This window comes from Cervus canadensis, chromosome 3, assembly GCF_019320065.1.
Source record: "Cervus canadensis isolate Bull #8, Minnesota chromosome 3, ASM1932006v1, whole genome shotgun sequence".
Taxonomy (NCBI): domain Eukaryota; kingdom Metazoa; phylum Chordata; class Mammalia; order Artiodactyla; family Cervidae; genus Cervus; species Cervus canadensis.
The window spans coordinates 30,014,254-30,040,171 of record NC_057388.1 but is presented as its reverse complement, the minus strand read 5'-3'; the positions used below and the strand labels follow the sequence as shown (position 1 = coordinate 30,040,171).

Sequence of the window (25,918 nt, the reverse complement as noted above, 5' to 3'; positions counted from 1 at the left end):
TAGATAGATAACTGAATCACTTTGCTATACACCTGAAACTAACACAATGTTATAAATCAACTATATTTCAATAAATATTTTTTTACAAAGCCAATGTTATAAGATTTCCCTGGTGGGCCAGTGGTTAAGAATCTACCTGCCAATGCAAGGGACATGCCATCGGATCAATCTCTAGTCCAGGAAGATTCCACACTACGCTGAGCAATTATGGCCCTGCAATATGGCCCTGCACCACAACTACAGAAGCCCACAAGCCCTAGAAAGCCCACAAGCCCTAGAGGCCGTGCTTGAGTAGCCCCACTCTTGGCAACTAGAGAAAGCTCACGGAGCAACGAATATCCAGCGCAGCCAAAAATAGAAATAAAATTTTAAAGCAGGTAGTATATATGTACAGCTTTATCAACAGCAGACACAGTCAAGTCCTGAAATCTAGACCAGGGGTAGCAATCTTAATAATGTTTTTCAATTACCTTTCCTAACATAGAACTGTGGTTGAAGGTTCACATCAACCTTTCATCACAAAGTATTACGGGAAAAAAAGTTTTATGAGGAAACTAATCTTAAAAATGCAAAATGCAAATAAAGCTCAAAGTCATCTCAGAAAGTATCACCACGATTTGAAACCAAGTAGACAGATTTGGGAGTTTTGACTATGAGGATTTATAGAAACATCTGAGTTAAAAAAGATTAGAAGAGGAACTTCCCTGGTGGTCCAGTGGTTAAGAATCTGCCTTCCAGTGCAGGGTACAAGGTTTGAATAGTTAGAGAACGAAGATCCCACATGTCTCAGGGCTACTGAACCAGAGCCCCTCAAATTGAGAGTCCCCATGCCCTTCCCAGTTCTACCATCAAGGGTAAGTAACTGATGAGGAGTCTATGTTTTTGCCTAATACAGATTCGAGGATTTTTTTTTTTAATGTTCAACTGTTCAAAAGACTTTCATATCTGAACATACCCTAACTAAAACCCGCACAAAAATATATAATTAAATAAATTAATTTAAAAAGATTAGCAGGGAAATAAGGATTATTTAAAAAATTGACACAGTTGTCTCAGGGAGGAGTGAACTCGTTATAAATCCCATCTGTGAATAAATTACTTCAATAGCATGACAGCAAATGCTGAAGAAAAGTTGACTGCTGACTGAAACCATTCAAAATAAAAAACCTACTAATTATGAAGACGATTCCAGTTTTTTCTGTTCCATCTAAATCCACTTGGAAAACATATAAAGGGACTAAAGTCAGTAAAAGCTTATGTGGTGACTGAAAATCTTCAAATGGACTGGCGCTTAAGGAGTCTGAAATTGGAACGTCAGGTGGGCGGTCGGTTCCGAGGCACCGAGGGTCAGAGCTTCTGCGGCGGGCGTTGCTAGGCCCAGGCCACCACAAAGCCTCCTTGGGGGCGGGGCCTCTTGACATCACAGAGGCGCTCCGCCCCCTACGTCGTACACTAGAGAGGCCAGAAGGTTTCTGGCGGTGCCGGCGCCATTTTGCCGGAGCCTGCGACCGAGTGGGAGTGGAGTGGAGCGGCCGTTGTTGCCGACTCTTTCCTCCTCCCCACGGTCCAGTCAGCGGGTTGATTAGGCCATCGGCCCTCAAGCCGAGACTTGTCTCTTATTTAGTTCTGGGGAGCGCCTGGCCGACATGAGTGATGTAGAGGAGAACAACTTCGAGGGCAGAGTGAGTACAAAGCCGCGGGAGCCGTCTTCGGCGGCCGCCCCGATGCTCGGGGTTTCGCGGGGACGAGCGCGGTGGGGCGGGGTTGCGGGGAGTCTTGCGGGGGCCCGCTGGGAGCAGCCTCTGGAGCCATCGAGGTCGCTTCTTCACATCCCAAGATGGCTTCTGGGTTACACTCTTGCCCCAAATACCACGGATCACCCCCTCTCCCCCCTTTTTTGGAGACTGACTGATAGCCGGACTCCTGGGTTCGATTCCCACCCGCCCCGCGGGGCACCTTGCCTTCTTCCCACCCCGAGGCTTCCTTATCGCTGTTCAAAGGTGTGGGTCCCCGTCGCGGTGGGGCGGGAGGAGACGGCAGGGAGTTCCCCTCCGGCCGGATAGTGGTAGGTGCTTCCTGCGGTGGCGTTTCTGGCGACCCCGAGCATCGTAGAGGGTCTCGGGGTCGAAAGTGCGCGGGGCTGCTGTCCGGGCGGGGAGAAGCTGGCGCGGGACTAGCTGGGGCCTGTGTCTCCTTGGCTCTCTATTGCAGTGAGCGGCCGCGTCTCTGTTGGAACCGGCAGCGTTGCGTCTATAAAGGCGAAAGCCTTGAGGTTGAAGGTGGGACGAGCCTAATGAAGTGGTTAGTGAACGACCGCACCGACCCTTAAGCGTTCTTAAGACGAGAGCTGTGAGGGGAAAACTACGCAAGGAGCCCTTCTCCTTTAATGTCCCTTCTGCTTTCTTTTCACTTCAACATGAATGTGGAAATGCTATAACGCCTTATTTTTCTAATTCCTTAATGTTGGGCTTTTTTTTTTTTCTTTCTTCTTTATATCTCAACTTCCAATGCTTTTCCTCCTATGACCTTTAACCCAAACACTCACCACTCCTTTACAGGTTTTTACGGTAAAAAACAAAAAGGATTCTTCTGTCTTAATCTTACATAACTGAACAAATTTCATTGCTCAATATTTTTACAATAGTGTGTGCTATTCTCTTAACTCAAAAAGGTTACCTGAAAATTCCAGCCCCTCTCTCCCCCATTTCTCTTCTCGACCCATCCTCCAGCAAAGAGGGCTCGAAGTTTTTCATTATTTTGGGTGTGATGAGTATAAACATCACAAAGATAACCTTATCCTCAGCTTAAAGATACTAGGATGTTTAGCAGTGATTGGGTTATATTTCGGAAGTTACCCTCTAGTGAAAATTGATGGAAGTGAGTTAGTGTAAAGCCCTGTAAAGAAAACAATCCCCAGGCTGCATTTTCTGGCTCCTGTGTTGGCATTCTGGTCACTAGGGGAAACAAATCAAAAACACTTTAGGTGTGTGCTGGAAGGAATGAGTTTTGTCTTTTTTTAGACGCTCATAAGCATCTGGAAACAGACGGTTAAACCAGAAGAAGGTCAATTTAGACTTTTGTTCTTTTTGAGGTTAAGACAAAAAAGCTATCTTGAATGCCTTTAAGATTGGTTTTCTCAATTAAAATCTAAAGCCTGTAGATATCAATGAATTACCTGCTCATTTTTTAGGGTGAGGTATTGATGGTCCCAAGAAAACTTTTTAAAAAATCGTGTAATGCTTGATAATAGGTAGTTGTAAGCTGCTGCTTGTTTTGAAAATGTTAGCTATTAATGGGAAGAAATTTTACTGTCAGTAACTTAAGTACAATTTTGGGGAGTTAATGTTTGTTTTGGTTTGTGGGGAATTGAAGAGAACTACTTTGGGGACCTTATTTTCCTTTGAGGTCTTACCTTTTTTCGGGGGGAGGGTCATCAAATTGAGAAATTTGACAAGTTCTAGGTAATTGTTACCTTACCCAGCTAAGAAAGTAATATATGTGAGATTCCTACCCAATTTTAAGCTAAAATGCATGTAGGCATTAACTATATATTTTAATAGGAAAAGGCATTTTTACCTTCTCCTCCTCTTTTACAGTGTTCATGGTCATAGGAAATAATTTTTTACATCTGATACCCAAGTTAATAAACTCAGTACGTTCACCAGTTACCTTTTGTTTTTTTGTGTTTTTTTGGTAGGTTGAGGTAATTGTTCATAATTGGAAGAAGAATTAGAAGACTGGGAGACAGTTTTCTGATGATATACTTTTTTTTGTTCTCTTAAAGCAGTTTCATATTCAGCAGTGCTTTTAGTTTTTAAACTATAGTGACCTTGGTTTTATAAAATACAATTGTTGTGTTATCTTTGTACGTAAAGGTAATAACGTTTTAGAGAGTCTCAGAAAAGGATTTTTAAATGGTGTTTCTGAAATGTTTTAAGTAGTTGTTATACTTCAAACTTTTTTATTAAAACAAAGAAAATGTCAATAGGTCAGTGTTCAAATTTCATTTCGTTTATGTAAGGAATAAACAACATATGTTAACCATATCTTATTGAAAAGATTTAAAATTAGAGAGTGACTCTATGGAAACTTTGGAACATATTAAAGAAAGAGGATTGATACTAATAGTTCCTACTTTTATAGCGTTTTACAGTCCCCCCTCACCATCTTTGACATATTTTCTAATTTACAATGGCTGGAGAACTCTTACCATTTTAGAAATTAAAAACAGATACGCAAAAGACAATGCAGCCAGGAATCTGAGATTTGCAAGTCCCAATCCATTGCTCACTGCATGCATGAAATATGCTATGTATATATTTTGATTACTTTTCTTAAAAGAGCACACTCCATGTCAGTGTCTCAGAGCTGTTAATGGAGTTTGCTAAGAACAATTACAAGAACTTAATTTTCCATTATAGATAATTACCTCTTGAGTTTCCTAAAACATAAAAGAGCTTTAGGAAGGAAAATAAAATTTGCCGAATTTTTGTTAAGTCATCCTAGCAGTTAATCAATCATATTCCCTTTGAAAGTATTAAGCATCTGTTACCTTTTTTGTAAAGACCAGATGTTGTCGAAAGAGAGAATTTGGAGTCTGATTTGTGATAACTGATAGCTCAAATCTGGGTAAAAGAATATAAAAAACAAAAAATATAATCAAGTACTGTATGATAGAATTAATAAATTCAGAAAATGAAGTTGAATGATTTTGTGAACCCAGAGGAAAGGAAAAGTTTTATTTAGTATGTAAGACTTAACATTGCATATTATGATAAGGGAAATACGAATATTGATTGTAAAAATGAGACAATGAGGAGGTTGCTAGACTACATAGGCTTGACTGTGTAGTCAGATAGTGGAGGAGTTTGAATTCTAGATTTAGGAATTTGGACTTAATCCAATATGTGGTAAGGAGCCATTGATAGATTCTTAATTCTGAGAGTAGCATAATGAAAGGAATTTTAGCAAAGAACAGAAAATAGCATAGGAAGAGCAGCAGGGCACACTTAAAATATTTAAGGAAGGAGCTTGTGAAAAATCTGATCTAAACTGGACAGCAGTGGGATGTAAAGAATGAGCAAGACAATTTCAAGGGATCCAGAAGAATAGCAATACTTATTAAAATAAGTCCATTTAAGCAGTTTGCTTGACATGTGCATCAAGTTAACAGAATTTTAAGTGAGATTATCTTTATTTGGAGTTAGGAGTGAGATTGGCACTTGAGCTGACTTTCTTTGCATGTCATATTCATAAAAATAACGAATAGTTTGCTGTGTACGACTTCAACTAAAATTAGAATTTCAATCTCAAAAAATTCTAGTATCCTTGATAGAAATTAAGGGGAATAGAAATTAATATTTTCTTGTTATTTTACTTATTCCCCTCTACCCCTAATTTTTTTTCCCTAATTTTTTTTTAAATGAAACTTAGAAAAACATTGAGTCCCAATTTTTTTTTTTAAACAGTGGTCCTGAGTTTTTAATCTAGGTTAAGGATTCTTTATCATGAAGGAGTCTATCTTATAATTCCATGATTGTGTATACTTAGTAAAATTGCTGAAGAGGAAGGATACTACTTATTCTGGCATCCTGTTTTGAGAGCTTGTTCTGGCTTCTTGAGTAGCTGGGATATTTTAAAGACCCTAGGATTCCCATTCTTAATATATGAGATGATTAACTGGATAATAAAAGTGAAGAGCAAAACATAAATTCATCTACCAATTTGGAATTCAAATTTGTGTGTGTTAAGATATTTTGTTAAAGAATATAAAAAATAGGGGAAGGTGTTTTTGTTTTTTTCTTATTTGAAACCTGTTTTGTAATAATAAGGGTGATTGTGCCGTTAAAAACCCAGCTTGGCCACTAGTTTCTTTTTAAAAAAAAACCCTCTTGTCTTTTTTTTTCTTTTTTTTTTAATGAATACAAATAAAGTTGAAATCCTATTTTATAGATAAGAACGTTAAAAAAAACCGTTAACAGTTTAGGTTTAAATAAAAAAAAAACTTCAGTCTAACTTCTTCAGCAATTTAATTTTACATATCTCATCACATCAACCTGTTGCAAAAGAGTAGTAAGGCTTCCATTCTTTTAGTAGGAGTATTTATTTAACTTAGGGAATAGTCTGTGTCTCTTGAGTTAAATTTTTTTTTCTGAAGTAATATGTATCCAATTTTAATACTTTTTTGTTCTCCCCATCCATTTATTTAAGCAGAGAATTTGTAAAATTTAAGGACATGTTTTAACATTCAAATTTTAATATTTGAGATTCTTTCACTGAAGGGTGCTCATTTGCACAATCTAAGCAGAAGGTGGAATTTTTAAAAGGAACAGTACAACCAGTTGTACCCAGGATGCCTAACTGTACTTTTACAGATTTGCCATAGATACTTCTTATAATTTGTACCATTCCAAAAAACGAGTATAAAGAGTCTTGGGATCTGAAAGACTATCAAGGGATTTTAATATTTAGAGATGAGAGTCATTTTTTAAAATACAGATAAACTTTGTTTATGGACTTAATTTTGTAAATGAACTGAAGTTATGTCCTTATGGTATAGTGTGTAGTATACAAGTGTAAAAATGGCCTTGAGTAATCAGCATAAGTTTTTTAGAGCTTGTAAATACTGTGAAAACCTCTTGATAGCATCAGTGGGTGCTCGGTCATCATGTAGGTCATCATGTAACTAACACTGAGACCCCTCCCCTTTGGGTATAAAAGGTATATATCCTCAAGCTGAGTCAGTTAATACTTACTATTCACACATCGTAACCAGTTTAGTAGGATAGAAGTGAAGATGAGAAAATGGTAATGATTGGATGGGAAATCAGTAAACACTGTAAAAAGAAAAAAATTGAGAAGGAAATAATGAAAGAAAATGTGGTTTCCCCTCCTTCCTTCAAGTTACTGCCATAATGTAGTTCTGTATAATCTTTATTGTCTCATGATTTTTACCAAGTGTGAGAGACTAGACCTGAACAGTCTGAGGCAGAAGAAAAGTTAAGTTTTTTCCTTGAAACTAAGGCCCTGTAGTCTTCCTGAAGATTTGTAAATACTCCGTAACACTAAAAGATGAGAACATAACTAGGAAATTCTGGAATGGGTTCTTAGTGATTTGTTTTAATATAGCTAAACTACTTTAGTCCTTTTACATTTATTTTCTATACCTTTGAAGTTGCTGCTTACACACTAGCTTTTTGGACAACTGATCATAGCGTATAAGCTGATTGGTTTATGAACCACGTTTAAAGTTTGTACAGAAGGAAATTTCCTGGTGGTCCAGTGGTTAGGAATCCATGTTTCACAGGGATCAAGGGTTTGATCCCTGGTCAGGGAACTAAGATCCCGCAAGCCACATGGCATGGCTAAATAAATAAAATTTGTACGGAAGATTTGTAAATTTTACAGGTAATTTCACAGTGTGACATGAGTTTAAATTTAACTGCCAGTTCTTTAATAATTTGTCTAACACCTTGCCAAAATTATCCCAAACTTTAGAGACTATAAAGACATACAAGTTAGAATATCTGTGAGCCTTTGTAGATACAAAAACCACTTTAATCTCACTTAGAATGCAGCATACTGGACTTTAAAAGAAGGTAAATTATTTAAAAATAGCTAATATTTTGAGCAGTTGGTATTTTCTTTTTAAGAAATTGCTTTAATACTAGTTATGGATTAAAAATAGTGAAAATATTTCTTTTATAAGCTTAAGGATCTATAAAAGAAACAGCTTAATACTCAAAAGGAAGGAAGCAGAACTGCTATAAACTGAAAGACGGAAATACATGAATTGCATAAACACAGACTGTTGTCCACAAGTCCTAAAGAATGAAGTTCTTAGTACAATAAATATAAGTTATTTGGGTAATTTAAATCCCTCCCACCCCCACGTATAGTCCACCTAAATGCACTAGTATGTTTCTGTGAAAGCTCTCAATTTTACAAAGTAGTAGAGAAATACATTTTGAGAATCTGTTTTAAAAACTTAGACTATATTCATATAGACTTGAACTTCTGTAAACTTGGCACTGTTACTTGGCATTTGCCTTGGAATTTGCCTTGCCATAATATTAGAATGGGTTATAGTGTAACATTTTTATTGGTTTATTTTAATGGGCTTTAAGTATTAAGCATACATATGGTTGGAATTTGTTTTCTATCTATAATATACTAGCTGTATTAAAAGACAGTAGTTATTTGCTGTAGGATTTGTTCATGTTCTGCAACTACATGTGCATGTTTAAACCTTTTTCCTGATTAAAAAGTAGTACATGGTTGTAATATTTTTACACATAGATAATTATTAGATTGAGTACATGGTCATGGTATATTTATACATAGACAGTTCTTACACTGCTTGTATGGGATACACCATAGTAATTTCTTAGTAATTGTCGTTAGCTCCTTCTTATTTTTGGCTGTGTACTTCAGCTACCACTAGAGGCCTCTTGTTAATAAAGAATAGTTAAAAAAAAAAAACACTATTTAAGCAGGTTGTTCTGTGAGAACTTTCTGCCCAGCTCCTGGTTTATAGTAGGTAAGGTAGACTAGAAGCCTACTTAAGATATATTTCTATTAAACTTTGTGATATGATTTGGTTGTCATAAATCTGCCCATTTCAAGTAGGCACTATATTGGTTGGTGGGTCCAGATGCAAGTTACTTAGGAATTTGCAGAACTTTTGACAGATTTAAGAGTAGGTTATGTAGTCTCTAGTGAAATGAGACAGATAACACCCTTCTCAGTGTTTATTTTTCTCTTTGCAATTTTAATTCCTTTTCCAAATTCTGAATAGTTGTATGAATTTCTTTGGGGAAAGTTGATATTACCATTTCATAATGAAGATAGTCAAAGATGGAAAAGAATAATTAATATTTGTCCACAAAGGACTTATTATAGTCTTATTTCTAATGCACAGTGAAGAGTAAAAGTTTTTTATGCTCTGTAGTTTTATTTTTTAGTTTAAGTTTACTGACAGTTGTTGATTTACCTTTTTAGCTAGATGTCTCTAAATTGTTTTTGGAAGTTAAAATGACTGACATCTTTGTAAGTTAAAGGGGGGGTTATGAGCACTCTTTCTTAACCTTGAATGATTCCATGAAAAAATAGATACAGTTTGAGGTTTCCCTGATATAAAAATTGAAAGGTAGGTAACAGAGGTTAGGTATTTGTGACACCTTAGATAATAAAAAGCAAAAGATACTCTGTCATATCTTAGCTTTTGTTAACAAACTAAAAGGAAAATTATACATTTTCCAATGGGTTGCTATGCCAGAAATGAGATTTAAAATTTAAATTGTTACCGAGTTACCTTGTTAACATTAATACCTAAAAAGTGGTTACATTCAGCACTATTGAATAATTTTCTACTATTGTTTTTATGATAGAAGTCTTTAGTATATAAACTTTTTACTTCTGTCTTAAAAATGAAAGGTTTTAAGAGTATCAGAGCACACAGAACACAAAGTTTTTTGTGTAAATAACAAGGGCTGTAGTGATGTTTGTAGATTTATACCAAGAGATCTGTTTATATAAGGGAAAGCCAAAAGGGGGGGGAGGTATATTTTTACCTAATGAAATATAGGTAATGAACTGGCCTATGAGACTTCAATTACAAATGAGTGGCCATACTTTTGTTTTTAGTCCTGAATATGCTGCTTTTACAGTTTCAGTGAATGAAAAAACCTAAACTGCTATGCCTGTTCCAGGCATCTGTCCAGAAATTTAGAAAGTATCTGAGATGTGGTGAAAGACTTTCTGTAGGTAAATAAATGGAAAAGGTGGATGTTGAACCGAAGGGTAGCTATCTATTTCAGTTTGTTTTCATCTGGGGAAAAAAAAAAAAAGGCCTGGCAGCATCAATAGTACCGTTTTTGGAAAAATAAGTCTTTGACATTAAGCCTGAAGGAAAACTTCAAGGAAGTTGGGTGATAATCTTAATGACATAAATGAAAATTGGTGGAAAATGGGTTTGTTTTCACTAATAATCAAGGGTTAAATGGACAGAGAAACCAAACTGTCCATCCTGCCTTGATCATAAGTTCTTCATATATCTATCAAAATTTTAAAAACAGGCTTCTAATAAGTTTTAAATTATTTGACTTGGAAAGTTTTGATTTATATCCAATTTTTTAAGAAGCCAGTCAGTTTTCTGATAAATGATATTGTCACTCAAGGGAATATAAATATGCATAACTATATAAAATATGCAAAAACTATGAAAAAGGTAGGATAAACAATAAAGACCATGATACTAATTTTGTAGGGTACATTATGATACTTCATTGGATAAAATAGAATTTTTAAAATGGCTCTGTTGCAAAAATATACAACTTCTAGAAACTTAAAAGGCAAAGGGGAAAATTTTTAAATTTCATATATCTTCCACCACCACCCCCCCCCCTTTTTTTTTTTCAGTGTGCTTGTTTTATTTTAGATTGTATCTTTCTGGTTAAGTCAGAGTAAGCAAAGATAGTGGTCAAACAATCAGGAAATGTTAGTAATTTTACTAATTGTGTTTTACTTCTCTGAACCTCAGCATGTGTCCTATAATAGTTGAGTTTAGATAGGTATGTACAGATACTCCAGCCTGTGATGCTTTGCTTTAACTATATCTTGGTATCTTAGCCTGGCTTAGGGAAAGCTTATTTTGAGATCATTGGGAATCTTCAGGTTATAAATTAGTGAAAACTTAAGACATAGGTATGGGGGGGGGGTTACAGTTAATGTTAGAGTTATGCTTGAATTAAGTATTTATATTAAAACTGCTCACATTTTAGGAACTAGGATGAAACTTGAAAGGGGAGGAGGGTGAACAGTATGGTAAAAAACATTCAGAGAAATTCAGTAAATTCTCTTTAATTGTTAGAAAACTAGAGTTTTGAACAATTTTAAAGATTATAAAATTGTTTTTTTAATAAACTAGTTATTTGCACTTTACCTGCTGGCTTTTCCATTTGGTAGATAACATTCTGAACTCCAGCAGAGTTTTATAATCCCCACGTGCTTAAATATACTAAATGTTCTTTTTCCATTAAGGTTAATGTTCGTGAAGAAATTGAAGAGTTTTTTCCAAGAATGTGGAAGATAAATCAAGATAAAAGAAGGCTAATGAAAAGTATTAAAGATCAGAAAATTAAAATTGAATGGGGGAAAAAATTGAACAGAAGATTGGTCAGATAGAAGCCCTTGAATATTTTTTTTAAGGCTATTTTGAATTGTTTTGGGGAAGAATACACGAAGTATGAAAAATGAAAAACTCAATGAAGAATGAAGAGAAGTAGAAAGCAAGAGTGAAGTAGAATTAAAAGAATCTGGAAGAATGAATGGGTCCTAGGTTAAGTAAATGTATGGTTTATGTTCCAGTGTCTGTATGATCAAGTTGTAGATGAATTTGCATGATTACTTAGTTAATAGAGAATTGGTGATCTGGTGCAAGTAGGGAATTATTGAGGACAGTTAGCAGTATTAACAATGGGTTATTAATGAGCTGAAATTTTTTCTGGAGGGTGTTGCCTAACCATTTGTTTTTCAGGAGCAATCAATATAAATAATTACGGTACTTTAAATGTTAGGTGTTAGGCATCTATGTGACCAGTGCCATTTGTAATACTGTCTTCTTTGTTAGGAGTCTCGCTCTCAGTCAAAATCTCCAACGGGAACTCCTGCTCGTGTAAAATCGGAGAGCAGGTCAGGATCTCGTAGTCCGTCAAGGGTTTCCAAACACTCTGAATCCCATTCTCGATCAAGATCAAAATCCAGGTAAGTGTTTAAAATAATACGTGAGTATGTTTAAAATGCTTTTCTTGGATTTTTCTGGGCAATGGTTTTTACCAAATCCATCATTTTTTGTTGCATTTTTTTCTGGAAATTTCACTCAAAATCATGAGGTGTGTTTGTTTGTTTTTTTTTTGAACAATGGAGTTTAGAAATCAATGGTATGTTACAGATACAAAGACTTAGATAAGGTAGAATCTTTTGTTAGCCCTATTAATCTAGAGCTATTACTCACTATTAATACAAATTAAATATGTGTTGATTGATTTAAATGTGCTTAGCATTTGAGGGTTATTGTTTGATTTTATTTCAGTGATATTTGCACAACAAAAGGATAATTTTCTCCATTGGAGACTTGGCATAAAATTTAATTCAGAAAAGGTTGATATATGTACATTGTACTGGTTATCAGAATGATTTGAGAAGCTTTTTCAAGTTTCACATTACAGCTACATTCTTTAACTGAAGATTTTGACCCATTAGGTCCAGGGTGGAACTCTGATCCTCTGATGAGATAGAATTGTTGGAAAGTGGTGCTGGAGTGATTCAGCGTTCCAGCCGCTTCCCCTGATTACAGCAACGACTAGTGAGCCATTGCAGGGTTCACTGTTTCAGACACCTCAGGTGTACTGTTGTGGAGCGGTGGGAGGAACACTTAAAAGAAATCTGGACAGTTATTTTGATAAGTCATTGTTAAAAGACATAATTTATGTCTCTGAATAGAGTATGCTTGCAAGGGGACATGAAACAAGAATCAAAGGCTGTATTTTTCTTGTAATCTACAGTTAGTTCTTTTTCTCTGTTGTATCCAGGATCCAGCCTAGTGCTTGATTTGTTAACCACTCTACATATTTAACTGAATCCACATGTGCAGAATTGCGCTCCGTAGAATTCTGGTGTGGAAACAGAAGTGAGCGTATTTTCATTTTAGGACTTCTGTGGTTGGTACTTTCAGCCTAGAATATTCTTCCTTCATGATATTCTCAAATCATCACTTGATTCAGTTTTGTGCTCCTGTATCACTGGAGAACATTAAATACCAGTGTACACACTCTATTCCCTTACTCCTAATTTTTTCATGATATTTATCACTGTCTAACTTAAAGAAAGGATAGGTACTCGTGTCACTTTTCATTACTTTAGTCCTCCTTCAGTATCTGTTGTGGTGGGGCGGGGATTGGTTCTCCTGTGGATACCAAATTCTTAGATGCTTGTGGGTGCATGCTAAATCATTTCAGTCGTGTCTGACTCTTGGCAACCCTGTGGACTGTAGCCCACCAGGCTCCGCTGCCCCTGGGATACTCCAGGCAAGAATACCAGAGTGGGTTGCCATTTCCTCCTCCAGGGGGTCTTCCAGACCCAGGGAATGAACCCTTGTTTCTTGAGTCTCTTGTGTCCTTCACCACTAGTACTACCTGGCAAGCCCCTCTGAGATGCTCAAGTTCCTTATGTAAAATGGCATAGTACTGTCAGCCCTCCATACCTAGCACTGGCACATTTAAATGTAACAGTTGGTATTTTATTAACAACTAGTTTTATTAATATTTTTTAAATTGAAGCTATAAATTAATGCTAAGGAAAACAGAAAATACCCTGTGCAGTGTTCCTATATGGACACGAAGTTTTTTCTTGTTCTACCCCACCTCCCCACGATTAATTTCTTTTGGATAGTAGGCCATTCATGCTATTGTTTTCATTCCGACTCAGAATTGTTTGCCAAGGAACCTTTGCTCTTGGTATTCCTAGAACACTTTTACCGTGTCTACCTAGTAAAATCTCTCAGCTTTATTGTTTAAATTTTCTGGCCCTTAGCATTTATAACATTTATTGAGTGCCTCATAGAAGTTATTTTGTATGACTGTCATCACTACTAGTCTGGGTGTTTAAGGATGAATCAGATGAATAGTAATAAGAAATTCTATTTTCTTGGCAATGAAAAGAATGTGAGTAATTGGAAGTAATCAAACAGTAGATGAACTAAGAAATCAGCAGTAGAAAAATTGGTGAGATGCTGTAGAAGGTTTGAAAAAATGAAGACCATTAAACATGAGGACTGTTAGGTTAGGTGGGCAGTTTAGGTTGTGATGAATTAATTTAGCAGGTGCTAGATTGCAGCGGAGAAGGCAATGGCAACTCACCCCGGTACTCTTGCTTGGAGAATCCCAGGGGCGGCGGAGCCTGGTGGGCTGCCATCTATGGGGTCGCATAGAGTCGGACACGACTGAAGTGACTTAGCAGCAGGCTAAGGAAAGACTGGAGAGGAAATGATACTTAACCATGAAGGGAATATAGGACTATACTGGAAAGGTAATAAGAATCAAAACAATTTTATTGTGATGGTGGTTGGTGGTTTGTTTTGTCTTTTTTTTCCATTTTAAGAGTATGGTATTAAATGCATTCATATTTTTGTATACTCATCACAGCCATCCATCTCCATAATTCTTTTTATCTTGTAAAACTGAAACTGCGAGTTAAACAAGGACTCTCCTTCTCCTCCCCTTCCAGCCACTGACAAACCACCATCTTTCTTTCTGTCTCTATGATTTTGACTGCTCTTAAGTATCTCATCTAAGTGAAATCACAATTATTTGTCTTCTTATAACTAGTTTATTTCACTTGGCATAATGTCCTCAAGGTTTATCCATGTTGTAGAGTATTAAAGAATTTTCTTTCTAGTACTAGTTGATATCTTTCTTTTTAAAGAAGGTGAAGCCTTAACATGTTTGTAAGGTAAGTTGAAAAAAGTTAACTGGAAACTAGGAGGAGATACAGTCTACAAGAGGAAGAATACTTTTTCCTCTAAAACAAACTGAAAACAAGCAGGGATATACTTATAGGTCCTTGGAATTGTCAAAAGTGCAGAAAGCTAAAGTAAAACGAATGAATCACTAACAAAATTTGTAAAAATTTACTGTGCACATACCAAAAAGACAGTTTACAAATAGGGAGCTCTCAAACCAAACATGGAATGAGGCTCAGTGGTATGTTGTTATTAATACAAAGCAGCTTATATGGTGAGTAGGCGATGTCTTCAAGTATTTGATGATTAAAATAATGACCAATCTGTTTTTGTCCAGAGAGGCTTCAGCTGGTGTCCATTTATTTTTGATTTTTAACAGCGTTAGCCATTTTGTTCCAGTATCTTTACCTAATTTTATTTCTCTCAAAGGTCGAGGTCAAGGAGGCATTCTCATAGACGTTACACTCGATCCCGATCCCATTCTCACTCTCATAGGAGACGGTCTCGAAGTAGGTCATACACACCAGAATACCGGCGTCGAAGGAGCCGAAGTCATTCTCCAATGTCTAACCGGAGAAGACATACAGGCAGCAGGGTATATGGTTTTTAAGTTAATGAAAGCTTTTTGTGTGTTTCCTGTGTCTTTAGTCATAGTATAAAACCTTGCTTTTGTAAGAGCTAGAGCACTGTTTTGAAGTGGTACTCCAGAAACATCCTTGGCTATATGAATCTTGTTTATATGCATTCAAGTGTATTTTCTTTTCTTGACTTTGGAGTCATTAAAAGAAATTTGGGGGAAAACATGTTGCAGGAATTGAAATAAAAAGCTTAACTTGAAAATATTCTTGAGATTAAAAGTTTTACCATGGGAAGAGGGTAGCAAGGAAATACCAAGCTAACACTTCTACTGAGCAATATGCAAAGTTCCTCAGTGCATTAATATATGCAGTTAACCTTTCTGTGAGACAGGTTACCTTATTATTGATAAAGAAATGGAGTCTTGGATATGTGACATTGAGGTTTGATTGTATTTAACGGTGATGGGGTCTGTTGTTATTTAATGGTGTTTTGAAATCTGCACATTAATTTTTCAAATCTGAAAAGAATATCCTTGCTAAAGAGTGAAAATAGAAGAGGGGAATCTAATCAGCAATTGCAGATGAAGTCAGGTTGAGTACAGATCTATAAGGGATATAAAACATTTGAATAAACTAGAAATAGACATTAAACTAAACATAAATTCTTAGTATATGTCCTGAAAATTGCTGGACTAGTGGACTAGGGACATTTTTATTCAGTCTATAACCTGAAGTGTATTCTAAAGAAGGCTTGTGTGTACTGTGAACTGTAAAATACAGCTCATCTGGTTTTTTCCTTTTAAATTCTTGTTTCCCAAGTGACTTTGTGTATTGGGTGAAGTGCCCTAAGCAAAAGTGTTTCTGTATGTTTGTTGTTTTTTTTTAATTTGGAACTTAAATAACATCTTTATTCAACAGGCGAATCCTGATCCCAATACTTGTCTAGGAGTGTTTGGCCTCAGTTTGTACACAACAGAGAGAGATCTTCGCGAAGTATTTTCTCGATATGGACCGTTGAGTGGTGTCAATGTGGTTTATGACCAGCGAACTGGACGGTCACGAGGATTTGCTTTTGTTTATTTCGAGAGAATAGATGACTCAAAGGAGGTAATTTTTTGTGTTATATTTGTCACTTTGAAAATTTTCTGATGTGCATTATTTAGTATTGAGTTACTTTTGAAAGTTGATTAATAAATTTCCAGTTCCATAAACATTATGTGCTCTTTAATTCTCTGACATGACTTAAACTCTGCCTGTTAGTGTTGAAATTGAAATGTTCAGTTTCACTTTCCAGCTAAAATGCATATAAGTATATCCTGAGTAAAATCTGGCCTTTTGAAGTAGTGTATGAATTAAATGGAAAAGATGAAGTGTATTTAAGTGTTCTCTTTTGAAAAAGCCTTATTCGTGCTCTAAGCAAGTGATTACATTGACTTTTTGAAAATTGTGTTTAGGTTTAATCTGTTTAATTTTTTTGTGTCTAATTATCTCCATGTCTATACAGAGCTTTGTTTTTCTATTCTCTTAATATCTATCCAAAAAAAATTTTTAAAAAAATATTCATCTATCATTCTGTTCTATAAATGAAAAATAATACATGGAAAGAGTTGGTACCTTTTCATTTTTGTTTAGTGCCCTTAATAGGCCTAACAGAATGATCCCAGTCAGTGTCAGAGATTTGAAATAGTGTTGTTCTAATGTACTAGGTAATGGATTGTAGAGGAAGCAGTAGGCTTGCCTTCAAAAGTTCATGGTGATTGAATTGAAAATTCCATTTTAAGGAATTTTTGAAGCTCATTTGTTAAAGGATGGAAGGTACTGGCTTGTCTTTTTTGTACCATTTTATATGGGACAGTAGTTGGGTATAGATCATTATTGCTCTTTGTATCAATAGTGTTTGATTACAGTATAAACAGTCATATTAAAAGCATATCTTTCAACAGTAATAGATGCTATTGACATCTGGTAGTAAAGCAGGGATGATATTAAACATCCTACAATGCATAGGGTAGCCCCTGACAACCCAGAATTAACCACTGCCAAATGTCAGTGGTAGTGTCGTTGAAAAACCTGGATAAGTCTAACAAAATAATGCTCTCAGTTGAAGGGATTTATATGATAGACATACTGATAGACTAGTGGTTTTTTATTGTTGCATATTTGTGTTTTGTTTTTTCCTGTTCTCAATTAAAGGATAAAGGTGTAAATTTAGAAATACCAGGATATCTGACCTGAAGTAAAAGTGCAGACAATATCACAATTAAAATTTGTTTAAATGCGAAGCTTGTTTGCCCTGCCTTTTGACACCCCCGCTCCTTAGGTTTATTTCTGAATGAGGTAAAACGGAAATGACAGCTCACTTAGTTCCAAAATGCTTCTTAAAATGTGTTAAAGTGGTTGATTTACTAATGCTTTTATTAGTATTAGTACCAAAGGGAGAATGATAGGGAATATGAGCACAGGTATAATCTTGGTGGCAGATTAGAAAGTTCCTTTGTATTTGAAGCTCACTAGGTGGCAGTATGTTCTTTAAGGAACGGCTTGACTAGTTTAGACCTGTTCACTGAATTGCACTTTGTGCTTTGAGTTGCTCAGACTGAAGCTAGATTCTGAAGCCTCAGAATTCTGCAGGTTCTGTGAGTGCTTCTTTATAACTTTTAACACAAGCCTGCGTTAAGTGTTCTTGTATACATTGAAAATTCATTATTATTGACAGGCATATAGCAGGAATTACTATGTCAAGTCCCTGCTGTTTTTACTTGAAAGAAATGTTTACCAGATTTTCAGTTTTGAAAGTTTCCCCTTGGTAAGTTATGCATGACTTTCTGTGCCTGTTCTCTTTTATAGGCTATGGAAAGGGCAAATGGAATGGAACTGGATGGTAGAAGAATTCGGGTGGATTATTCTATCACCAAGAGAGCACACACACCAACACCAGGCATATACATGGGCAGACCAACTCAGTAAGATTTCGAATTTCCTAAGCTGAATTTTAAGAGTCAGGAAGCCACCAGAAATGTGTGCACATCTTTGGTTAATCAAGAGATAAAACTTTTTTCCCCTGTAATTATAATTGAAAGTTACTTGATGTGAATATATATTTATATATGTTCTTTGAATCACTTTAATTTTTTATATGTATATTTGAGCAGGGGGACAAATTAAAACTAGTTGAAGTGCATTCCTAGTTCTTTTCTTGTACTATACAATAGAAAAATTATTAAACACTAGAAAAATACAGTATGCTTTTAAATACTTCTCATTGTATTTATGTGACCTTGGAAGCCTCTGTGTATAGGAAAAAGTTTTTTAATATATTAAAACCAGAGAGGGAAAGAAGGAATATAGGCTTTCATTTAATGTGAAGCCTCTTGGGGAAAAAAAGGATTTGACAAGGAGAGCCCACTGAAAACTAAAGTGAAAATAATGTCCATATGATTAAGAGTTAGGAAAACAACAAGGAAAAGAGGGCTTAGAATTTAAATTCACTGATAGACGTTTGAACACTAGACCTTAACATTTAGTGCTGGACTTCAGTATAAAGTAGTTAGTTTTCTTTGGTGTTCAGGCTTGGATACTTTTAAATTCTTGAGGTTTATTAACTGCTTTTGAACTGGTCATAGAACATACGTCTTAGTACTTTGGTACTTTTTCTCAGCACAGTGCTTTTTTTCACTTTATTGAAAAGGTCTTACTGAATTGGATAGTGCGTTCTAAGTGCCTTATAATTTGTAGAGTTTAGTGAAATTATTCCTGGCTATTTATGTTATAAATAATTAAGCAGAGTACCATAGGAGTCAACAAAGTAAGACATTGAAGTAATTGGCATGAAAGGGTTATTACTTCTCTCTTACCTTCTTCCATTTTATTTAAGCATCTATTTGTATTAAATGATAATAGAAAATAATCATTCCTGTTGATGTGGAATTTTCACCTTTTTCTACAGCAGTGGTGGTGGCGGCGGCGGCGGCGGCGGAGGAGGTGGAGGAGGTGGCAGACGTCGAGATTCTTACTATGATCGAGGGTATGATCGTGGGTACGACAGATACGAAGACTATGATTACCGGTACAGGTAACGTTGCAACTTATGATTTCTGTTCTGAATTAGATGATAATAGTAGTATTGGCACTTTGAATTTGTTTAATGTGTATTGATAAAAATGAGTGAAATATGGGACTTCCCTGGCAGTCCAGTGTTGATACTATGTGGTTGCAGTGAAGAGGCATGTGTATTTCTATTGGCCAATACTCACCTTGTATAGTTGGTGCATTGAAAAATTAATAGCTTATCTTAGATCTGCTACTATTTTGAATGATGAAATTTTTGTTTTTACCTGCTTCAATGTAGTGATTATTTGCTTTGCTAAGTAATCTTTTATTTCCTACAGAAGAAGATCACCTTCTCCTTATTACAGTCGATACAGATCACGATCAAGATCTCGATCCTACAGCCCAAGTATGTATACTTTTGCTTGTCACATTGAGAACCTTATTTGTAATTAATGGCTTATTTTAGAAAATTAGGGTGTATGGTGACTGTTAATAGTTGGGAAAATATTAGGCAAGTGAAACTGTAATTGTCATTTGACTTATTTTTTTTTTAACTCTTTTCCAGGACGCTATTAATAAGCAGAGCGGTTGCAGTTGAGGACATCTTTTTGTCTTTTTTAAATTCTGGACTTCGCCAAGCTTCTAATCCTTCCTACTCCTCAAAAAGAACCCTTAAAGAATCTTTGGTTTTTTTAGCATCTACACTTTGTCAATTGTATTGCTATTTTCCACCCCTTTTATTATATTCTTAAAGATGTAATTGTCATTTTTGAGTAGTTAAACATCTTGAGTAAAAAAGGAACCCCCAGTGTTATGCTTTGTAAATGATTTTTTGTTTGTTTTTTGCTTTTATGGGAAATTCACTCCTAGCTTATCAAAATGAGGAAAGAAATGATCTTTTTAAAGCTTCTTTTGTGTTAGATATTGTATTAGACATTGTATTAGAGGTCTGCATTTACTACAAACTCCTTTTTTAACTTTCTTTTGGGGAAGTTAGTAGTAGTTCAGTCAGGTCAAGTGTGTCTGGGGTGGCATGGAACAGTCAAATAGTTGAGTGTAGAAAGTTTGAAGCTAAAAAAAAAAAAAAAGAAAGTTTGAAGCTATAGAAATAATGCTTACTTGGTCATTTCTTTTGAAGAACAGAATTTTTGAACCCTAAAAATTACATCGTTTTTTTTTTTTAGAAATGAAAAGCTTGTGGACTCCTGCAAAACATGTTGTATTTAAAATACATTTGTTGAAACTTAAAAACGTATAGTGTGATTTTTGTGTTGAATTTATTAAAGTTTAATCAGTGAAGGACAGCCCTTATTATTTATTATTTAGAGCAATTATATAATTGCTATTAGAAATTTTGGTATTGGGACAATGGTTTAGGCAGGCTGTTTGTATAGAGTTCTTAGAAGTAGTGGGGGGGAGTAGTCGTCTTTCAAATAAAAGTTAATTTATTTGAAAATGGGACTCTTTCTTTATTGTGGTACAGTGGGAAAATATAAGTGGATTAACTTGGATTTCCTTTTTCCTAGTGCTTTTGGATGCTTCAGTCTTGAAAAACCCTTTTCTTTCCTCCCTTTTTTTGTCAACTATCAATATTGATAGTATTCAATGTTGAAGAAAAGATAAAGAGCATGGTTTATTTCTTCAAGAAGCCCACATTCTAATGGGAAAACACACTTAAATGACTGTAATGTAATGAAAGGGGAAGCTGTTTGAATGTAGAGGTGGATGATTTTTCAGGTGACCTTTATAAAAAAGTATAGGAACATGAGCCTCCTTTGTTTTGTCCCTCAAAGCAATGGGAATAAAATTAGATTATTATGATCTGTATGCTAGCTCAGTGAGATCTATGGAATACAAATACCTCGGACATCTTTATTAAAAAGCTAACTTGCAAAAAAAAAAGCTAACTTGCCACTAAGGGCTATCTTAGAGAATAAAGCTCTCTCTTGTTGGTCCCTACAGGATTTTTGTTCTTTTAAGCGGGGTTATCCCCTAATGAGAACACTGATTTGTTGACTGTAGGAATACTTTAAAAATTTATGTATCATCAAAAAGTAAAAATGTGGAAGAGAATTAATAGCCACATAAAGAGATACTGAACATGATTAAAGACACAGTATGTAGAGAATACAATAGCCCGGCAGTTCAGTGGTTAGGACTCCACTGACTGCTCAGGGCCACAGTTCAGTCTCGGGTGGAGGAACTAAGATTTCCACAAACCATACAGTGTGGCCAGAAAAAAATTACACATACATACTGGAATAAAGGTGCATGAGTGCATTCTCAAACTTACGATAATGTGAGATGATTCAGTGCCCATGTGATGAATTAGGTGAATGAAAGGCATTGTTAGGTTACAGTTGACCTGGTAATATGTCAGGAGGAGGATCATGTGCTCCAGGTGATGCTGGATCATGGATTTATGATGATGCTGATGGTTGGAGATCCTAAGAAGGATGAAGCAGGATGGTGCAAGAGTTTATCACTCAGAGTGGCTTACAATTTAAAACTTACGAATTGCTTCTGGGAATTTTAATATTTTTGGATTATTTGGTCAACCTTAGGTAATTAAAACTACAGAAAGTGAAAGGAGGAACTGTTGTATCTCTCTGATGGTAATTTAATCCAGGAATAGATTTTCAGGGTGTGATTATCAAACTGCTACAATTACTGCTTTGTAAATTTGAGAGAATACTTCCTTGATGTAGGGAATATAACTGGCAACATCCTTTAACAATGAGTTGGGGACAAAATTGACAAACTTGGAAAAACTTCATTCTTCATTCTTCAAATGAAGAGAGGGCCTAATCCTACTCTTCCCTCAAAGGTAAACTGGGACACATGGGTAATTGAAGTGTGACAGCTTTAAAGCATCAAATGTGGCTCTCTGATCGCTTTAATTAGGAAAAAAGGACAACTAAAAGGTTGAATAGGGAGTTTAACTTAAATAGAATTTCCGTTGTAGAAGACGAAAAAGTTGGAGGTGGTTGTGTAACAATGAACATGCTCATGCTACAGATCTGTGCACTTAAAAATGGTAAATTTTATGTATAGTTTAGTTGCATCCGACCCTTGCGACCCCATGGACTGTAGCCTACCAGGTTTCTCTTTGTCAACACATTTGTAAACAATGAGGTAATAGTTACAGTACCTGTTATTCCTGGTAGAGTAAGTGTCCAATGAATACATATATAAATGAGTGAGTTAACAGGGAAATCATTGGTGGAGCCTGCTAACTGATGAAATTCCCAGTCCAAAATTTCCATCAAGTTAAAATTGAAGTATAAAAGGGATATGACAGAAGGAGTCTAGGCTGAATCATGATGACCCTAAAAAGAGATGAATCACTTTTAATATAAATCTGTTTAATAAAGGAAGAGGCAATTTAATCATTATGGACTTTCGTGGAAGTCCAGTGGTTAGGACTCAGTGCTTTCACTGTAGGGGCCTGGGTTCTATTCCTGGTCAGGGAACTAAGAATTCTGCAAACTACATGGTGCAGCCAGAAAAAGAAAAAAGTATTGCTGCTTAAGTCACCTTGAAAATTCAATTATCCAAAACATCCCTAGTGTCAGATAATTGAAGTATTCTATTTGATATTTACAAAATCAAGTGCAGAGTAGTCATAATGGAAAATGGTTTTTGAAACATAAAAAGGGACATGAATTTTATTTTTAAGTACTGTTACATTAACAAATATTTCTTTAAAAAATTACTTGTGAAGACATACTTTTAATACAATTTAAATTTTAAAAGTACAGGTTATATGATCTGGTTTCTCAATTATTTAGGGTTTTCACTTTTTTTTTTTTCTTTTTTTTTTCCGAGTTTTCACTTTTTAATATAAATTTAATAGGTGCAAACTCAAGAAGAAGAAAACCAAAAACATTTGTCTTGTATACAAGGATCCCTACTCCATTATACATTATTGAATGGGAAGACCTAGTAGTATAAATATTCCAATCCTTACACAAAATTTATGTACAAACATGCAAAAGGGGGAAGGGTTTTGTTAACCTCTTATAATAACCTCTATAAGATGGGCAGTTTGGGAGGAGTGGATGAAGTTATTCCAAGGACCAGATGGAAGAATGTACATAGGAATGAATAAACAGGAATAAAATCCAGAATAGATCCAACTACATAGAATTTATAAAGATGACATTTCATTTTGGTAGAAAAATTAAGAGATGGTAAAATTTACTATTTGGAAGACAAACCCTTGCCTTATACTACATTAATGCCAACAAAGGTCCATGTAGTCAAGGCTATGGTTTTTCCAGTGGTCATGTATGGATGTGAGAGTTGGACTATAAAGAAAGCTGAGCACCGAAGATTTGATGCTTTTGAACTGTGGTGTTGAAGACTCTTGAGAGTCCCTTAGACAGCAAGGAGATCCAACCAGTCCATCCTAAAGGAGATCAGTCCTGGGTGTTCATTGGAAGGACTGATGCTGAAGCTGCAACCTCAATACTTTGGCCACCTGATGTGAAGAGTTGACTCATTTGAAAAGACCCTGATGCTGGGAAAGATTGAAGGCAGAAGGAGAAGGGGACAACAGAGGATGAGATGGCTGGATGGCATCACCGACTCGATGGACATGAGTCTGGGTAAACTCCAGGAATTGGTGATGGTCAGGGAGGCCTGGCTTGCTGTGGTCCATGGGGTCACAGAGTCGGACACTACTGAGCGACTGAACTGAACTGAACTGAACTAAACAGATGAATTAGATACCTAAATGTGAAAAAGGAAGCTACACATTAACCATTTGGCAACCATGATAGTAATAATTAAGCAAGATTTTCATGGATGCCAAAACTAGGGTAAAGGTGTGAGGAATGAGAAAAACAGTCTGAACATCTTTCCCCTGAAGATAATTGGTAATTATGAAGGGAAATAGTTTATATGGTTGACCCTTGAACAACACAGGGGCTGTCTGTGTATCTGCACCTCCTCTGTATTCTCGGATTCAGCCAACCAGGACCATGTAGTGCTGTAGTATTTACTACTGGAAAATTAGCCACATAAATGTAGACCTGTACAATTCAAATTCATGTTGTTCAAGAGTCAACTCTGATTGTATACTGGAGAAACCTGGCAGAGATCTTTTAAACAAGTGATCAAAAGTAACATTACAGTAATGGAGCTGATGGACATCACGTGCTTCCTGATACGAAACACTAATGACAATATCACTTTTGTGACAGTCCACAAAATATACATAACGACTCTAATCATGGGAGAAATAACTCCCAATTGAGAGGCAGCCTATAAAATGACTATATGCTTCAAAAATGCCAATGTCATGAAAGATAAGACTGAGGAATAAAGGAAACTAAAAAGACAAACTGCAAACCATGATCTAGGATTGTCTTTTATTCTTTTTAAAATATGACTTTTAGATGGTTTCATTTTGTTCAGTCATGGGGATTCGTACCATTGATCAATCATTCCTCTAGCTCTTTAGATCAGCTTTATTGTATAGTTTACATAAAATTATATTCACCACTTTATAATATTTTTTATTAAATATATACAGTCAGGGTTTATATTTTTAATCTAACAGTTACAGAGCACAGAAACCTTTTCATATCAATAATAATTCTTAGTACTTCTTTAGTACTTACTGTATTAGAGAATTAATTCTGTAAATTGACTTTCCAGACAGACTGAATTGGTATAAAAAAAGAAGGTTGTATTTGAGTTCAAGTAAAAGTTAGTTAGGGCTTCCCTGGTAGCTCAGGTGGTAAAGAATCTGCCTGCAATGCAGGAGACCTGGATTCAATCCTCGGGTTGGGAAGATCCCCTGGAGGAATCTTGCTTGGAGAATCCCAATGGACAGAGGAGACTGATGGGCTACAGTCCATGGGGTTGCAAAGAGTCAGACATGACTGAGCGCCGGCACCACACAGCACAGAAGTTAAGTTCTCACTAAGCTAAGGGTTATTCTACTCTTAGGTGACAGAGATGTGTCATAAAAAAACAAAGTGCTAAGATCTTATTTAGTGAAACAATTTTCATTCCACGACTTTTAGACTGTTTAGTAAAGGTCCTATAATTTCCACAATAAAATACAGTTAGACATTAAGGTGTGTGAAGATTGTTAAAAGTTCTTTATTGGAGTAAAAGCAGGAAGCAAACAGTTTTAAAATTTCAGGAGTTGAAATAAAAGGGTTTCTCACTAAAAGTCAATTGATGAGAGCATTTAATTAACCATATCACTCCAAGAGCTGATCAAAACTTTACTAAATCTTGGGACTTCCCTGGATGTCCAGTGGTTAAGACTCTACACTTCCAACGGGCACAGCAGGCACAGGAAATCCTGACCAGATCCTGCATGCTGCCAAAAAATAATAAATAAAACTTTACCAAATCATAACATGAATATTCACAGAAATGGGCCAAAGTTTGAGTTCAATATGTTGATAATATACAGTACTCTAAATCTGAATTGAACATTAGAATTCCAAGTCATCTCTGGAGAATAGGATACTAGTACATTTTAAAAACTAATTGACATTTTAAATTGGGTTTATATCTTAAGATACACCCAAAGATAAACACTTATTTTACTTACTAATTGCCAAACTATATAATATGAAAAGTTTGCTTTAAAATTTAAATAGTGGGACTTCCCTGAGGGTCCAGTGGTTAGGACTCAGCACTTTCACAGCTGAGGGCCTGGGTTCAGTCTCTGAACCAACCACCAAAACCACCAAAACTACCCAAAATAATTTTAATAGCTATCTCTAGAAATATACTTTAGATATAC

The 25,918-nt window shown here is 35.7% G+C and overlaps 1 protein-coding gene across 5 annotated transcripts; it reads left to right on the top strand.

The window, feature by feature from the left end:
- Positions 1 to 1,464: 1,464 nt before the first annotated feature.
- TRA2A (transformer 2 alpha homolog) lies at positions 1,465 to 20,602 on the top strand. 5 transcript variants are annotated; one of them, XM_043462840.1, is made up of 10 exons: positions 1,465 to 1,682; positions 2,212 to 2,301; positions 11,041 to 11,338; positions 11,630 to 11,763; positions 14,948 to 15,113; positions 16,015 to 16,203; positions 17,944 to 18,059; positions 19,043 to 19,168; positions 19,485 to 19,552; positions 19,712 to 20,602. In XM_043462840.1, the coding sequence occupies exons 5-10, from the start codon at positions 15,081 to 15,083 to the stop codon at positions 19,720 to 19,722; spliced, it is 543 nt and encodes a 180-aa protein (XP_043318775.1). In that variant the 5' UTR covers positions 1,465 to 1,682; positions 2,212 to 2,301; positions 11,041 to 11,338; positions 11,630 to 11,763; positions 14,948 to 15,080; the 3' UTR covers positions 19,723 to 20,602. The 5 variants fall into 5 exon arrangements, with proteins under 5 accessions (XP_043318775.1, XP_043318773.1, XP_043318776.1 ...); XM_043462838.1 differs by having other exon boundaries at positions 11,041 to 11,349; XM_043462841.1 differs by lacking the exon at positions 11,041 to 11,338.
- Positions 20,603 to 25,918: the final 5,316 nt, after the last annotated feature.